This window comes from Eimeria acervulina, genomic scaffold (assembly GCF_000499425.1).
Source record: "Eimeria acervulina Houghton genomic scaffold, Eah_scaff270, whole genome shotgun sequence".
Lineage (NCBI taxonomy): Eukaryota > Apicomplexa > Conoidasida > Eucoccidiorida > Eimeriidae > Eimeria > Eimeria acervulina.
Window position 1 is genome coordinate 17,670 of NW_013549943.1, and position 17,620 is coordinate 35,289.

Genomic DNA, 17,620 nt, shown 5'->3' on the forward strand with positions numbered 1-17,620 from the left:
AGCAGCAGCAGCAGCAGCACATTGGGTTGAGGTTCGCTGCAGCAGCGGGAGGAGAAAGGAGACAGATATCTGAGGAGCGCTGGGGTGTCTCCTCAGATCACCAAAATGTCTCCTCTTCCTCTTCTGGCTGCTGCTGCTCTTGCTGCTGCTGCTGCTGCAGCTGCTGCACAGGCTGCTGCTGCAGCTGCTGCTCCTGCTGCTTTACTGTCTCCTGGGGCTGAGGCCCCAAGCAAGACGGCCAGCGGGGAGGCAGCAAAGAAGAAGAAAGAGAAGACAACAGCGAAGGAGGCAGACACCAGAAACCCTCGCCTCCCCGCATCTGAACAGCAGCAGCAGCAACAGCAGCAGCAACAGCAGCAGCAACAGCAGCAGCAACAGCAGCAGCAACAGCAGCAGCAGCAGCAACAGCAGCAGAAGCGAGGCAGTGAAGTGTGGCTTATTGAACAACTTAATACAGAAATGACATACGAAATAAGAGACAGATAAATAAATAAAATAAATAAAATAAAATAAAATAAAATAAAATAAAATAAATAAATAAATAAAATAAATAAATAAATAAATAAATACACAAAGAGATATAGAAGCAAATAAATAGCATGTAAATGTACTAATAAACAAATTAAAAAAAAAATAAGTGAAGAACAAACAAATGAACGAGCAGACAAACAAACAAACAAATAAAGAAATAAACAGATAAACAGACAGACAAATAAAGAAATAAACAGATAAACAGACAGACAAATAAAGAAATAAATAAATAAATAAATAAATAAATAAACAGATAAACACACAAACAAACAAATAAACAAACAAATAAATAAACAAACAAACAAATAAAGAAATAAACAAACAAATAAATAAAAAAGGAAACAAACAAATAAACAAACAAATAAACAACAAAAGAATAAATAAATAAATAAATAAATAAATAAATAAACAGGTAAATAAATAAACAGGTAAATAAACAAATACATAAATAAACAAACAAACAAATAAATAAATAAATAAACACATAAACAAACAAGTAAGCAAATAAACAAATAAAATAAATAAATAAATAAACAAACAATAAACAAATAAACAAACCTTCACTGGGACCCTCAGCCGCTGCGGCATTTGCAGATGCAGCACAAAGGACTCCCCAGCCTGCAGCAAATAAACAATCATACACAACCTCCTGCAGCAGCAGCAGCAGCAGCAGCAGCAAGCAAGCAAGCGGCAGCGACAGCAAGCGGGCAGCAGCAGCAGTAGCAGCAGCTAGAAAGTAGCAGCAGCAGATAGCACGCAGCGGCAGCAGCAAGATAGCAGCAGCAGGAGGCAGGCAGAAAGTACCAGCAGCAGCAGCAGCAGCAGACCGCGAGAAGGAAAGCATTTGTTTAATTGAATAAATATTCAGCAGCAAACTCACCTCTGCTGCAGCGCATGCAGCGAGGCGAACCGAGCCGAGGAGACACCCGAAGGGACAGCTGATTTCCTTTAGAAGAGAGACAGCAGCAAATTGAGAGAGATTCTTCTCGCCTAAGGCTTCTGCTGCTGCCTGCTGCAGCTCCTGCTGCAGCTGCTGCTGCTGCAGCAACGCAGACGAAGCCTCCGTGCTGCTGCTGGCAGCAGATTCTGCTGCGTAAATCCACAACCTGAAACAGTAGCATCAGCAGCAGCAGCAGCAGCAGCAATAGCAACAGAAGCAGCAACAGAAGCAGCAGCAAAAGCAGCAGCTAGAGGAGCAGCACCAGCAACAACAGCAAAGACAATACAACAGCGGCAGCAAACAAAACACCAGCAACAGCATCAGCCACAGCAGCAACCACAGCAGCAGCAGCAGCAGCAGCAGCAGCAACAAACACAGATGAATAACAGCAACCGCACCTGCCCCTATAGGAAGAAGCTGCATGCTGCAATTCTCTAATGAACCCAAAAACTATCAGAGAAGCGAGCGGCTGCTGCACCGTCAACGCGATGCCGACTTCATCATCATCCTGCTGCTGCTGCTGCTGCTGCTGCTGCGTTTCTGGGTCTTCAGCCTCCATCCACAGGGCGTCATAATGCGTCTCTTGTTCTTCTTCTGTTGCTGCTTCTGTCTCTTCGTCTGTCTCTTCGTCGTTGCTGCTGAGGGCCCCGAAGGCTCCTCCGTCGCTCCTCGCTGCATGCACTCGGAACAGCTTCTCTTTAATGTTCTTCCTTGCAGCAGCTTCAGTTTGCTGCTGCTGCAGATGCTGCACACCCCACAGCACAGGTGCTGCTGCTTCCTCCTGCTTCTCCTGCTGCGGCTGCTGCTGCTCCTTTAGCTGCTGCAGCAAAGTCTGCTGCTGCCCGTCGCCACGCATGCGCCAACGCCCACGCAAAAATGTATCTTCCTCGAGTTCTGCTGCTGCTGCTGCTGCTGCTGCTGCTTCTCCTGCTTCTCCTGCACTGCCCCCAGCCTCGGCTGCTTCGGAGTCTGCTGCAGGTTCTGTTGCTGCTGCTGCTGCTGTTTTTGCTGTTGCTGTTTCTGTCTTCTTTTTGCTCCTGTCCGCTGCTCCCTTCTTGGCTCCTTCAGCTGCTGCTGCTGCTGCTGCTTCTGCTGCAGTTACAGCTCGTACTGCCACAGAAGGTCCTGTCCGTTCAGCGGGTGCTGCTGCTGCTGCTGCTGCTGCTGCTGCTGCTGCTGCTGCCTTTTCCTTGGTGGTGTGGGGCCTGGCAGCAGCATGTAAGTCCTTCAGCAGCACGCGGGCGAAGCCGTCTAAGGCGTCATTGGCTAAGCCATGAGGGGAGGGGTTCTGCTGCTGCTGCTGCTGCTGCTGCTGCTGCTGCTCAGCTTCTGCTGTTGTTGCTGCTGGTGCTTCCCGCTCTAGCATTGCATTCCAGGCCTCTTGCAGCTGCTCTGCAGCAGTTTTGCATTGGAGTGGGGGGCCCCGCTGCTGCTGCTGCTTAGTGTCTTCTTCGGGAGAAGGCCAAGCTGAAGAAGAACTCCCTGGCTGCTGCTGCTTCTGCTGTTTGGCTTGCAACTCAGGCCAGTGCTGCTGCTCCAGATGCTGCTGCCTTCTCGCTTGATAAGTGCTTTTAAATGCGCTGGTGCCTTCAGGTGTATCTCCACCGAAGCCATCGTCATCCCACACCTCAATCTGTTGCTGTTGCTGCTGCTGCTGCTGTTGCTGTTGCTGCTGCTGCTGCTGCTGCATGTTTTGCTCTGCACACCTTTCTTCAAAGGCCCGCAGCAAAGCTTCCGCTTCCTCGGGCAGAGTTGAGGCCTCAGCCACCACACGCCGCCCCTCAAAATCAAACGTCACCTTTCGCCGTCCTGCAGCAGCAGCAGCAGCAGCACAAGCAGCAGCAGCAGCAATTGTAGCACACGCAGCATCCACACCAGCAGCAGAAGCACAAGAGACAGCAGCAGAAACACCAGCAGCAACAGCACAAGACACAGCAGCAGCAGCAACACCAGCAGCAGCAGCAGCAGCAGGTAGGCATCTGCATAGAAGCTGCAGCAGCATATCTCAGGATGTATTATATATTATATGCACGGAGAGACGTTTGTGCTCCATTTGCAGTGTGCTGCTGCGTGGCAGCAGCAGCATTTCCTGCCCTTTCAGCTGGCGCTGCTGCTGCTGTTGCTGTTGCTGCGACTGCTGCTGCTGCTGCTACTGCTGCTGCTGCTTTTTCCTCGACGGTGTGGGGTTTGGCAGCAGCATGTAGTTGCTGCAGCAGCAAGGCAGGGTGTTTGTGTACGACATCGTAATTCGTTACCTTTCTCGAAGTTGAAGGCGTGCTGCAGCCGCTGCAGCAGCTGCTGCTTCTCCTGCTGCTGCTCTGGTGTCAGCCATATGTCTCCGCGAGCTTCAGTCTGCAGCCCTACATTAGCATCAAACCAGCAGCTGCTTAAATCTAACACTCGAGTTTGCTGCAGCGACTGCGCGTCCCGCACCACCAACTCCCGATGCAGACGCAGAGCTGCACACAACAACAGCAGCAGCAGCAGCAGCAACAGCAGCAGCAGCAACAGCAGCAGCAGCAACACAAGCAGCAGCAACAATACACAATACGTGCGAGCAATGCCGCAAACTCTGTCGTCGATAACAGCAAATACACAGAAATAATAATATGCACATGGATGGTCGGAGGCTTCAGCCTGCTGCTGCTGCTGCTACTACTACTATTACTGCTATCGCTGCTGCTGCTGCTGCTGCTGTTGCACTTGCTACAGCTGCTGTATTCTCACCCTTGAGGTGAGCCTCGTCGGCCTTGATCTTCTCCTTCAGCGCCTCCACCTTATCGGGGAGCACCTCGTCCTGCTGCTGCTGCTGCTGTTGCTGCTGCTGCTGCTGCTGCAGCAGCAGCGCGAGCTGCTCCCTGTTTCCCTTCAACCTGGCGTCTACTGAGGCAGTGATAGCGGGGAGACCAGCACTGGGTACGACTTCGTTAGCGCAGAAGAGACACCGGATGGCCTCCTCGCTGCTGCTGCTGCTGCTGCTGAGGCCGAAGCGGCAACGAATCAAACCGCAGCTAAGACAGACACCGTAAGCCCCGTGCTCTACACCAAGACACAGACAGTGTACAGTCGCAGTTGCTGCTGCTGCTTCTTCTTTTGCTGCTCTGGCAGCAAATCCTCCTTCTTTCTTGCCCTGCATGCGAGCCCGTCTGCCGCTGCTGCTGCTGCTGCTGCTGGAGGGTGCAGTGAACGCAGCAATACCGAAGTGCTGCAGCACCTGCTGCTGCTTCCGCGGCACTCGCCGAGTGATAGGCGGCGGCTCGGGCCAATCAACTTCTTCTAAGGACCCAGCAGCAGCATCTTCGCTCTGCTGTTGCTGCTGCGGCTGCTGCTGCTGCTGGCGCTGACGCTGCTGTTGTCGCTGAGGCGGCTGCTCCCGCTGTTGCTGCTGCCGTGCCTGCTGCGGGCGTTGCGGCTGTCTATGGGTTTGCTGCTGTCCATGCGACAAATTAGGATTGCCCTGCTGCTGCTGCTGCTGCGTTTGCCGCTGCTGCCTTTGTTGCTGCTGCTGCTGCCGCACCATGTGCTGCTGCTGCTGCTGCTGCCGCGACTCCTGCTGCGGACGCGACTGCTGCTGCGGACGCAACTGCTGCTGCTGCTGCTGTTGCTGCTGCTGCGGCTGCATGCCAGGTTTTGGGGGCTGACTGCGTTGGTGGTTCATTCTCTCGCTGTTGCTGCTGCTGGGTCTGCTGCTGCTGCTCGCTGGGTCTTTTGCTGCTGCGGAGCGTTGTGTTGGTGCTGCTGCAGCAGCAGCTACATGTGTACCGTGAGGGTCGTCGGTGTGTTTGCTGCTGCAGGGGGCCTCCATAGGTGTAGCTGAAGCAGCATCTGCTGCACCAGCACTCGATGTTCTTGGGGGACTTGCTGCCGCAGGAGCCGCAGCAGGAGCAGCAGCAGCTGCAGCACTGCGATCCAATGCGCCTGCTGCTTCCACACCCGTGAGGCCGCTGCTCCGGCTCTGCAGAGCCTCCCCTACTTCTGCAGTTCTGCTGGTGCTGCTACTGCTGCTGCTGTTACTGCTGCTGCTGCTACTGCTGCTGCTGTTGCTGCTGCTGGGGTAGTAGGCACGAGCTACAAAGGCATCAACAAAACGCTGCAGCAGGGGCTGGGCGTTGCGGAAGCTGGCGGGTGTATGGAGAGGCTCCACAATGGCTTCGACGAAGCCGCGAAGGCTCTCAACAGCTGCGGTGTCTACTGCTGCTGCACCTCCCTGCTGCTGCTGCTGCTGCTGCTGGTAGCTGCCCTCCGCTAGATAATCCCACATGTGCTGTAGCAGCTCTGGAGAGACCTCATTCACAGGCATCTGCAGCAGCTCAGCTAAGAGCGGCAGCTGCGCCGCAGCAAAGTCTGGGGGAATGATCAAGGGGGGCCCCATTTCTGCTGCTGTGCTGGAGTAGCTGCTGCTTCTCCTGTAGCTGCTGCTTCTATTGTTGCTGCGAGTCTTTACACCGGAAGGCCTGAGACGACAACTGTGTCTGCTGCGGCTCAAGAGAAGCTGCTACAAAGCACGAGACGGTGCTGATGAGTGCACAGAGTCATCACGGCTTTAGTTTGCTGCTAAAGTAATAGCCGAGCCCTCCCTCCCTGCTGTTCCTGTTAATCAGAAATAGATGTTAAGCGCTCCATATTTGTGCATTTTCTATAGTTAATGAATTAATAAATGCAGAGGAATCTACAGAAATAGGTACTAAGGGAGCCGTACCTATGATCTGCTCAGTTTCTGCGGTCGGCGTTGCTGGCTGCATGCACGCAGTTGCATGCAGAATTTCCGGAATTCGTGGAGAAATCTCACGTGTTCTCTTTCTAAAAGTATTTATTTTTATATTTTTTGTTGAGTTTGTTGCAAATAGAAGGGTTTAGGGTCAAATTTACTCCCGGAAAGCTGCAGATCGCAGCCGTTCATGTTTTTCCTCTCAGACGGATTTCGAGAGTTTCTCGTAGTCTTGTCGCCTGCAGTTTATCAGCAGATTCTTCAAAAAGTCTTTTTTATGATTTATTAACTTCTTTTTTATATTTTCTCAAGCTACCCTTTCATATTTCATCTTCCTTTTTCCTGGCTGCCCAGCACGGCGGCAGCACGGCGCGGCAGGGGGGGGAGGTGTTGGCGTTCGTGGGTGTTGAGAAAACGCAGAAAATTGATAAATACAATTAAAATTCATTTATTAAATGAATTTTTAATTGTTATTTAGCAGAAAAAGAGAACAAAATACCCTCAATTTCGCACAACTTCCCCTCAGATCCACCACCCTGTACTAATATAATTTCTGAAAAAAGTTTCCGTTGCGATGGCGTCAGGCCTGCAGTCGCTGCTTGAGCGTACGTACACCGCAATTGTCTTTATTACTGAATTCTTTTTTACTTGTTTTTTAAGTAAATTATCCTCTTGTCTACTCGTTTTCTTTATTGGAGATGCTGGAACTGATGCGCTGTTTACTTGCTAGGCTTTAGCCGTTCTTATTTGTGTGAATTTTGCTGATGTGTTGTTATTTCTCCTTGGGGGTGGTTGCTGTAGCTGCTGCTCGGCACCGATGTTGCTGCATGCAATGAGCTTTTGAATAGAGGGGCGTATCGGGTGGTGCGATTCAGAAGGGGGATGATAAGTTTTTCTGGTTGTTTGCTGCTGCTGCTGTTTACTGGTGCTGCTGTTTGCTGCGGTTGCTGTTTGTTTCTGTTTATGTGTGTTTCTATTGCTGTTTGCATGCGTTGTTGTCTGTTTCTTCTGCTGTTTTCTGGTGCTGTGTGCTGCTGCTGCTGTTGCTTGTACTGTTCTTGCTGCTACTGTTCTTGCTGTAGTTTTTGTTTTGCTGTTGTGTTTAGAGCGCGTATGCGTGCTGACGTTTGACGGGCGTTTGTTTATGGGTACTTTAACAGCCTTTGATCAATCAACGAATATCGTTTTGAATAAATGTACAGAAAAAGTTGTGCATGAAGATGCGCCAGTGGAGATAATTCCTCTTGGTCTTTACCTTCTTAGAGGAGACAATATGTACGAATTCATCCCGTTGCTGCTGCTGCTGTTGCGCCTGTTGCTGCTGCTGCTACTGCTGCTGTTGTTCTTGTTGCTGCTGCTGCTTTTGCTGCTTCTGCTGCTGTTGCTGGTGTTTCTTGCTGCTGCTGCTGCTGCTGTTGCTTTATTTTCTTCTGCGTTGTATATGCCTGAGTTTGTGTTTTTGTCTATTTTATTTATTTTATTTTATTTTATTTTATTTATTTGTTCTCACAGCGCTGTGGTGGGTCAAGTAGACGAAGACGTTGAGAAGTCGATTGATGCTTCAGGTGTACGCGCACCTCCATTGAAACAGGTGAGCTTGCAGAGGCTTTGTATTCTTTCTTTTGATTATCCTTTAAACGGTTTTACCCTATGAATTAACGCAGAGTACTGCTGCAATTGTTTCTGTTGCTGCTGCTGTCTGTGGTCTCCTGCAGATCAAGCACTCATAGACAGCAGCTGCTGCTGCTGCTGCTGCTGCTGTTGCTGCTGCTCCAGCTGTAGCAGCACACAGGGCGGGAGTTTGCTGCGGCCTCAGCGTTGCTGCTGTGAAAATTAACTCAGACGAATGCAAGCAAATTGTAGCCAGTAGCTACATTTGCTGCATGCAGGAGGAATGGTGTTGTTTGTTGCGGTGTATCTGCATACAATACACCCCAAAATAAACCGCTAGAAAGAAGCAGCATTTGCAACTTTTGCTGCGGTGTACACTGGGAGTGAAGAGACCTGAAGCCATTCGCTTTAGTGTTTCTTTCTGCGTTGTTTAATTAAACGCTCTTAACTCTTTAAATCAAATTAAAGACATCAAAACCAAATACTTAGGGAGGTAATCAACAAGGAATGAAGAAAGCAATAAAAAAAGAAGTTAATAATTTATTGTTAATCTTCATCTGTTGTTGCTCAGCAGCCGTTCAGTGCTGCCGAGTCTTCTTCTTCTTACACACAAAAATAGATACATATGTAAGTGAGATAAGCGGGGGAAGGAGAAGGGTTTAGGGTTTAGGGTTTAGTGTCTATAGACAGGGAGGATGAGGGCGCTGGCTTGACACAAGTGGTGTTTCTTTATGCAAATAGATTAAAATAAATTAATATTCATCTCCCTGACGTCTTCAAAAGAAGAATATTCGTTTGAATATTCTTCGCTCGCCTTAAAGGGAGTATACAGAAAGAAGACTTTTAAATGTAGTGTACTATATTAGCTGCATATACACCCCATTTGATAGACTAACGTTTTGCGCTATTTATAAATTCCTTTTTCTCTGCATTATATATACATGTATGCTGGTTGAATAGAGTGTTAAGACCTTTGCTTTATATGTATACATACATATATGTAGTTTTGAGCATTTTGCTGCATTTTTTGCAGCTTTTTGCGGCTATTGTTAACTGAATTTGCAGCACAATTCGGTATACTAGAATTTATTTAGCAAATTGCTGTTGAAAGTCTTGCAAATCTGTGAAGAAGTGCTGGGGTGTACGTACAGCTGGTGTTCTTGCACTGTGCAGTTGCAGGTGGTCGGCACCAGTGGCCTTGGGGCTGCAAGAGGGTTGGAAAGCAGAGGAAATTTCTTCTTTTTTATGTTTTTTGGCGTTATATTGTTTGTTATTCTTTATTATTTATTCAATTACCTCTTTTCCGTCATATTTTGAGGGGAAGGAGGCGGCATGCAGCCAGCAACCCGATGCTCCGGTTGCGCATATTGAAAGGAAACGCCTGCGTGCTTTGTCTTCCTTTTCCTCTCCTTTTGTCGTTTTTGAATTAAAACTTCGATATTTTTTACTTCTCTTGTTCGCCATTCAATTTATTTTAGAAGAAGAAGAGCATTTACATGCAGCAGCCCCTCCGAAATATGCACGGGTAGGTAAATTGACCACTGCTGTGTTTCATGAGGTGAAGCTGCACATACACCTCAAATTCTTTATTCATTTTCTGCTTTTAAGAAGACCCTTCTGCAGATGTTTAGCGGCAATAGCGATAAGGGGTTTTGCCTGGGTGCGGCTTCTGAGTTTTCTGGAGGAGAGGACGGAGGCGGTGGTGTATATACACCGCATTTAGGGGCTTCCCTCAACGGCTCTGTAGGATATGAAAGCTATAATGGCGTTTATAAAACAACTAATTACAAACTCTTAGAAGATCAGTTCAAGAAACGCATGCAACATGCACAGAACCTCATAGCAAGAGCAGAGCTCGCGCCACCAAGTAAGATATAACAGCAACAAACAGCAAAAACAAAACAGAGAGCCCCTACTTGCATTTTTCATGATAAAGGAGCAGCATGGAAGGGAGCTGCAGCACAAACAGCAGCAGCAACAGCAGCAACAGCAACGGCCACTGCAGCAATATCTGTAGCACCAACAGCACCAACAGCAGCAGCAGCAGCAGCAACAGAAGCACTAGCAGCAGCGACAGCAATAGCAGTAGCAGCAATAGCAGCAGCAGTAACATAAGCACTAGCAGCCGCAGCAATGGCAGGAGCAGCAACAGCAGCAGCAGCAGCAGTGTCAAGAGCAATTGAATGGGGTGTACATTGAGTTATATCATCTAAATAAACGGATGCTGTCTTCTGGTTGTCTGTTCTCATTAAATATACATTTGCTGCTGTTCAATGCTGCAGGTGCTGCTGCTGCTTCCACCATTGCTACGGCCCTCTCAGACGCTGATGTATCGGTAAGCGCAACAAAACTGCATGCAGCTCAGCTGTATATACACCTACCTGCTACATATATATATAAATATATATATATATATATACACTAGTCAGATAGCCCACCATCGAACAACAGCATAATGTGCTGCTGCTGTTGCCGCTGCAGCTGCTGCTGCTATTTTTTAGTAGAGGTGTTTCTATAAATTGTTGCTGCGGGCGCTGTTGCTGCTGCTGGCTGCTGCTGCTTCCATTTGTCTTGCTGCTTCTGCTGCTGCTGCTTCTGCTGCTTCTGCTGCTTCCATTTGTGTTACTGCTGCTTCTGCTGCTGCTGCTGCTGCTTGTGCTGCAGCTGCAGCAGCTGAGCATTGAGGCGAGAGGATCTCCCTCTGGGCATGCGCTTGCAGCGGAGGTATGAAGACAGTTTTGTATTAATAAATATATTTTATTTATTATATTTTTTAATTAAATTTTTGTTTTATACATAGTTGCACTGTCTTTTCGTGGGGTGTATAGGCAGCTTCGTACGCACCTTTTTGTTAGGGGGCGAGGGTGCTTTACTTTTGTTTGTTTTATTTTTATTGTTTTTGTTTGCTCTTGCATCGCCTGCTGCAGATATCTTCTTATGCAGCAGCACTGCAGCTGCTGCAGAAGGCCAGTGCAGCGAGAGAGAGTCAGCTGCCTCTAGTGGTATGTTTGTTTTTATTGTTGCTGCCGTTTGCTGCTGCTGTTTCTTTGTTTTTATTTGTTGCTGCTCTTTGCTGCTTGTCTGGTTTGCTTGGGTCCTTTCTTGCTGCTGCATTGCTGCTTATATCTGCTGCTGTTGCTTGCTGCTGTTGCTGCTTGGGGTTGTTTGCTGCTGCTTTGCTGCTTATATCTGCTGCTGTTGCTTTTTTTCTGGTTTTGTTTATTTCATAGTCGCTTCCTGTCTGCTGTTTGTTGTTGTTTGCTTGTGTCCGCATTGTTCTGCTGCTGTTGCTGCTGCTGCGTCTATTGCTGCTGCTGCTGCTGCTGCTGTTGCTGCTGCTGCTGCTATTGCTGCTGCTGTTGCTGCTGCTGCTGCTGTTGTTGCTGCTGCTGCTGTGTGGTGTCTGCGCAGACACCGCAGGAGCCAGTGTTAGGAGTAGAGGAGATTAACTGTATCAACAGCCGTTTGATTGAAGAGTGCAGCAGCACAGCATTAAAGACAGAAGAAATCGGTCTCTCTATTGCTTTTCAGCTGCGAGCGCAAAGAGATGTTCTGCTGCACACCAACCGCCTAGTCCGCACAAACCCTAAACCCTAAACCCTAAACCCTAAACCCTAAACCCTGAGCCCGAAAGCGTAGAGGGTTGATAGAGATAATTGATTAGAGTTATTTGTAAGTATTGTAAGAAGAACAAAGTTAAAGAAATAAGAAGATATATATATATATATATATGTTTATTAAAATGAAGATGCATGCAATGAACAGCTATCTGTGGGGTGTAGTTGGTGTGTATGTACAGCTGAGCAATATATGTTTGTATATTTGTTTGTATTGTTTTAATTTGTTTTATTTTATTTATTTGTTTATTTCTTTTAACAGGCTGAGGGGACACATACAGAAGGAGACAGAAGTAGAAAAGCAATAACCAAATTAATTAGGACGCACTTATTAAACAGAGTTATGCTGACAGCTACAATTGCTGCTCTCGCACTCTGTATTATTTTGCTGCTGCTGCACAAGTCCAAACTCTTTCGCTTCTACTTCTAATCACTGACAAACACCTTTCCTACCTGCGTATACACCCCAAAAGCTGCTGCTGCTGTTGCTGTTGCTGTTTCTGTTGCTGCTGCTGGTGCTGCTGTTGCTGCTGCTATCGTTGCTGCTGGTACTGTCGCTGTTGCTCGTGCTGCTGCTGCTGCTGCTGTTGCTGCTACAAGTTTTGCAGCTCTTAGAGTTCCTTAGTTCTGCTGCTGTTCGATGCATGCGAACCGCTTTGGCAGCGAAAACCTACGGTGTATATTCAGCTTGTTGGTTGTGCTGCTGCTGTTGCTGCTGCTGCTGCTGCTACTTAGTTCTGCTGCTGCTATTAGATTGACATAAGCAAAGCAGCAAGAACAACAAAGAGAAGCAGAGGCGTCTGCGTGTAGCAGCATCATCATAATAGCCTAAGGGCTTAGGGTTTAGGGTTTAGATGAAGAGCGAAGCAATATATACGAAGTACAGAACACCCCCTATAGAGTTTCTGCAGCTAGCTACCTATAGCTAGCTGCGGCTAGCTATCTATAGCTAGCTGTAGCTAGCTGACACTAGCTGCAGCTCCTAACTGCGGTTACCTGTAGTAGCTACAAGCTAGCTAGCTAGCTAGCAAGCTAGCTAGCTGCAGCTAACTAGCAAGCGAGCTAGCTGCAGCTAGCTAGAATGCAGCGCTGCCTCCACGAGGTGAAGACAGGCAGAGCCAACGCCGCAGCAGGCCGCCCCAAAGGCAGGGCAGTCTTTCTTTGCTGCTGTTGCTGCTGCTGCTGCTGCTGCTGTTGCTTCTATGCTTCTGCATACGCCGCAGCAAATCCTTCCTACAGTCAGCCCTGCAGCTGTAAATGCCAGCAGCATTAGCAGCTGCAGAAGTAGCAGCAGCTGCTGCAGCAGCACTAGCAGCAGCAAGAGCACCATCATCTGTAGCAGCAGTGGCAGGTGCAGCAGCATTAGCAGCAGCAGCAACAACAGCAGCAGCAACAGCAGCAGCCCCTTAGAAGGTTTAGCTGATAGGGTTTCCTCTAGAAAGCAAACATCAGACTATGTAAGCCCGAGGTGTCTGTACACCTAAACATATAAAAGAAGAAAACAGCGCAAATGCGACAACGAAGAAACAGAGACAGAAGAGGAAGGACAGCAGCAAGAGCATGCATGCAATGATGCATGCACATATGCATGCATGCACCTCTGCATGCATGCACCTGCCTCTGCATGCATGCATGCATGCAGCTCTGCATGCATGCATCTGCGCATGCATGCACGCATGCATGCATGTACATCTGCATGCATGCATATTGCATGCATATTGCATGCATCTTGCACGTATGCATGTATGCATGCATACATGCATATACCTCTGCATGCGTGCATGCATGCATGCATGCATGGAGCTAGCTCTGCATGCATGCACCTGTAGATGCATGCATGCATGCATTAGTGGATGCATTACTGCATATATGCATGCATGCATGCATGCATGCATGCATATACTACTGCATGCATGCAGATTAGAGTTTTGTGTTTGTCGTTTGTTGAAGTGAGTTTGCATTTGAGAGATTTTGTTTATTGCGAGGAGAGACGAAGGCCGGATGAATTAAACTCATCTTCACAGCAAACAAATATACCCACTGCGGCAGCAGCAGCAACTGGCAGTCTCCATCTGCAGCAGCAGCAGCAGCAGCAGCAGCAGAAGCAGCAGCAGCAACCACAGGACATAAAATAATTTATGCAAGTCGTCAGCAGTAAACACAAAGAGAATAAATAAACAAATAACAAATAAACAAATAAATAAATAAATAAAATGCGTAGAGAGAGAAATAATAATAAAATAAACAAACAAACAAATGTCTCAAGGCGAAACAAGTAAGAATAATAATAATATTAAATAATAATAAAAATAAACAATCATAATAAATAATAATAAACAACAACAACAACAACAATAATAATAATAATAATAACAAGAGACAGAACAAAGAAACAAAGAAAGTAGAGAGAAGTGCATCTAACCTGTTCTTGAGCCGAAGTCCGGTAAGTAAGCAGCATTTTGCTGCAGCTCAATAAAATAATTATTAACATCATCTAGCTGCTGCTGCAATATATGTGCTTGCTGCTGCAGCTGCTGCAGCAATGGATGATGCAGAGAAGCAGCTAGCTGCTGCGCTGCTGCTCTTAGTTCGGTGTCTTGAGCAGCAAGTTGCTGCTGCAGCAGCAAAGTAGAATTGCACGCATAGTCTCTTCCTTCCTGCTCCTGCGCACCTCCCTCTTGCTGCTGCTGCTGCTGCTGTTGCTGATGCTGCTGCTGCTGCTCCTGCTGCTGCTGAGTGTGAGGCCCGCACTTGCAATTCCTACAATTTTCTTCTGCTGCCTTTGGTGCTGTTGCTGTTGCTCCTCCCCCTGTTGCTGCTGCTGCTGCTCCTGCTGCAGCAGGAGCAGCAGCAGGAGCAGCAGGAGCAGCAGCACCACCGCAAGCCCCCCCTGGATGGTGTATAGACACCCGAACCTGCTGCACGCATGCAGGCGGCTGCTGATTGTCTCTATCGATAATATAACCTCGCCCTAGAGTTAAAGGCAGCATAACACCATGTGTTGCTTCATCAACAACTTCTCTCGGCTCTGCTGCTGCTGCTGCTGCTGCTGCTCCTCTTCCTGCTCCTGCTGCTGCTCCTCCTTCCCCTGGACAGCTCCTGCAGCTGCTCCTGCTGCTGTTGCTGCTGCTGTTGCTGCACCGAAGCCCACAAGAGACGGGGTGGGCCACGCTGGCGTTTCCTACGCCCCCAGGCACTGCAGCAGCAGCAGCAGCAGCAGGGGCAGCAGCAGCAGCAGCAGCTGGTGCTGCTCCTGCTGCAGCAGCTCCAAGGGCCTCACATGAACCGCAGCTACGCATGCAATGAGATGTAGTTAAGCTGCACCAGTGTGGTTGCTTTCTAGGGGATCTGCGTGCAGCAGCAGCAGCAGCAGCTGCTGCTGCTGCTGCTGCACGTGCTGCTGCTGTTAGAGGAGCAGCAGCAGACCACCGCGCTTTAGCAGCAAACACTCGGTTGCGTTTCTTCTTCAATTGGGAGTAGGGATGAGCTCTGGAGACAGTTAGAGACAGCAAAGACGCTCTCCCTGTCCTCTGTGCTGTCTCCGTCTCGCTGCTGTTGCTGCTGTTGCTGCTGCTGCAGCTGCTGCTGTTGCTGCTGCTTGCAGAACCGGTACGCGGCCGCACTGCGCCGCACTTCTGCTTTGCTGCTCTTGTTGTTGCTGCTCTTGTTGCTGCTGCTGATGCAGGGGGGCAGCAGCTGCTGCTGCAGCGAGCGCAGAAAGAAACGCCCAAAGAGCTGCTGCGGCTTGGTAGAGGAGACAGTTGTTTTGCTGCTGCTGCTGCTGCTCGTGTGTCTACTGATGCTGCTTCAGATGCAGGAGGAGACACAGGGGGACTAATAAGGAAGCAATTGCTGCTGCTGCTGGCGCTTGCTGCCCCCTTCTTATCTGCTGCTGCTCGCAGCAACAGAGATTGCTGCAGCCGCGGTCGCGTGCGGCCCTCCAATCCTCGCTTGCTGCTGCTGCTGCTGTTATTGTTGATATTGCTGCTGCTGCTTGTCATACTGATGCAGCTGCTGTTACAGCTTGTACACATGCTGCTGCTTCCGCTGCTGCTGGTGCAGCGGCTCCTGCTGCAGTTGCAGTAGCAACTGCTGCTGCTGCTGCTGCTGCTGTTGCTGCAGCTGCTGCAAGTTGGTAGGCTGTTGTCTCCTCGCGGGTGTTTTAATTTATCAGCAAACGCAGCAAATGTCTCCTCACCGCCCTTTGGCCCCAGCAAAGGGATCTCTTGTTTATATGTCACCTTTGCTGCTGCTTCCATCTGCTGCTGCTGCTGCTGCTGCTGCTGCAGCTGCTGCGCTTCTATCGCTGTCTCCTTTTCTTTTTTGTCTCTTTCTCTCTCTTCGCGTGGGCCTGTCTCTGTTTCTCTCTTCTTGTCTCCTCCTTCTGTTTCTGTTTTATTATTTTTAATGTCTGTCTCTATATTTGTTTTATTATTTTTTGTTTCTCTCTCTTTCTCTGCTTCTCTCTTTGCGAGCTCACCTTCGATAGCCCAAAGGTGTTTATATGCAGGGTGCTGCAGCGCAGCACCATCAAGTGCAGAGACGCAGCGGGGCCCGCCAGCAGCAGCAGCAGCAGCAGCTGCTGCTGCTGCTGCTGCCGCTGCTGCTGCTAAAGAACCCTCCGAATCCCCTCCCTCTGGGGCACCCAAAGCGCCGCAGCAAAAGGAGACAGCCTGACTCGGTGTAAAAGCATTGTTGTTGCTGCTGCTTTTGCTTCTGCTTCTCCTGCTTCTGCTGCTGTTGCTGCTTCTGCTGCTGCTGCTGCTATTGCTGCTGTTGCTGCTGCTGTTGCTGCTGGGCCTCTGGTGTGCCGAGTACTTGTGAAGTGCAGCAGTATTAAAGCGAAGGGGACCCTCTGGAGTGTCTCTCTCAGTAGCACACGAGAGACAGCTGACGCCCTCAGCTGTCTCCCCAGCAGCAGCAGCAGCAGCAGCAGCAGGACCTACAACGAAAGCAGATAAATCGCGCTGCCCCACCACTTGCTGCAGCCTTTCTTGCATTTGCCGGAAGCGAGGAGGCACAGCCTCAATATTCAAACACTGCAGCACAAACACCAGCAGCAGCAGCAGCAGCAGCAACAGCAGCAGCAGCAGCAGCAGGAAGCAAATGGTAGTATGCACGAAAGTATTATTCTTATAATAATACTCCCCTATAATAATACGAATTAATAATAATAATAATAATAATAATAAATATTATATTTATTGTTGCTATATATATTATTATTATTATATTTTTATTATCACCGCTGTAAATAATATATTTATTAAGTACACAACAATAACAGACTATAGCTCTAGCAGCAGCAGCAACAGCAGCAGCACCAGCACCAACTCGTGCTGTTGCTGCTGCTGCTGCTGTTGCTGCTGCTGCTGCTGCTGCTGCTGCTGCTTACGTGCATAGCTAGGGTTGTCCAGGGCCCAACGCGGCAGGCGATGCGCTCGCAACCAACTTCTAACTTCAAACGACCCTGAAAAGGAGACAAAAAATATTAAAAGGAGACAGAAGAAATATATTAATTAGATGATATTAGGAGACAGATTATATACATTTGTTATATGTTATAAGGAGACAGATTATATATATTAATTATATATTCATTAATGTATTCATTATACTTTATAAGGAGACAGATTATATATATTAATTATATGTTCATTGATATATTAATTAAATATTATAAGGAGACAGATTATAAAATAAAAAGGAGACAAATAAAAAAGATAGAGACAGGAGAAAAATAAATAAATGAGGCACACAGACGAGACACAGAAAAGAGACAGATGCATATACATATAAATAAATAAATATATACATATATATACATATAAATATAAATATAAATAAATAAATATATATATATATATTTACATGCATATATATATATTTATATATATATATATATATGCAGATACATATTCATACATACACAGACAGATCTATCTATTTACAAACCTATACCTATATATACAAATGCATATATTTATGTATAAAGTATATATAAATATATATTATATATATAAATATATATAGATAAATATATATATATTTAAATGTAGATATATGTAGATGAAAGAGACAAAGAGTGAGGAGACACCTGCAGAACCAACGCCGCATGATGAGCCCGAACGCCTCGTGTGAATATCTGCACAAGACAAACATAAACACCTGCTGCTGCTGCTGCTGCTGCTGCTGCTGTTGCTGCTGCTGCTG

The 17,620-nt window shown here is 47.8% G+C and overlaps 3 protein-coding genes across 3 annotated transcripts; 1 reads left to right on the top strand and 2 right to left on the bottom strand.

The window, feature by feature from the left end:
- Positions 1-97: 97 nt before the first annotated feature.
- Positions 98-5,843, bottom strand: EAH_00029820 (hypothetical protein, conserved; the record flags this gene model as incomplete). Its single annotated transcript, XM_013396197.1, has 6 exons — positions 98-319; positions 1,090-1,149; positions 1,412-1,637; positions 1,870-3,280; positions 3,727-3,930; positions 4,199-5,843. The coding sequence occupies 6 exons, from the start codon at positions 5,841-5,843 to the stop codon at positions 98-100; spliced, it is 3,768 nt and encodes a 1,255-aa protein (XP_013251651.1).
- Positions 5,844-9,413: 3,570 nt separating this feature from the next.
- On the top strand, positions 9,414-11,837 carry EAH_00029830 (hypothetical protein, conserved; the record flags this gene model as incomplete). Its single annotated transcript, XM_013396198.1, has 6 exons — positions 9,414-9,657; positions 10,073-10,125; positions 10,455-10,514; positions 10,718-10,792; positions 11,202-11,363; positions 11,670-11,837. The coding sequence occupies 6 exons, from the start codon at positions 9,414-9,416 to the stop codon at positions 11,835-11,837; spliced, it is 762 nt and encodes a 253-aa protein (XP_013251652.1).
- A 1,987-nt stretch (positions 11,838-13,824) lies between these two features.
- EAH_00029840 (hypothetical protein, conserved) lies at positions 13,825-16,407 on the bottom strand (the record flags this gene model as incomplete). Its single annotated transcript, XM_013396199.1, has 1 exon — positions 13,825-16,407. The coding sequence occupies one exon, from the start codon at positions 16,405-16,407 to the stop codon at positions 13,825-13,827; it is 2,583 nt and encodes an 860-aa protein (XP_013251653.1).
- Between the last annotated feature and the right edge of the window lie 1,213 nt (positions 16,408-17,620).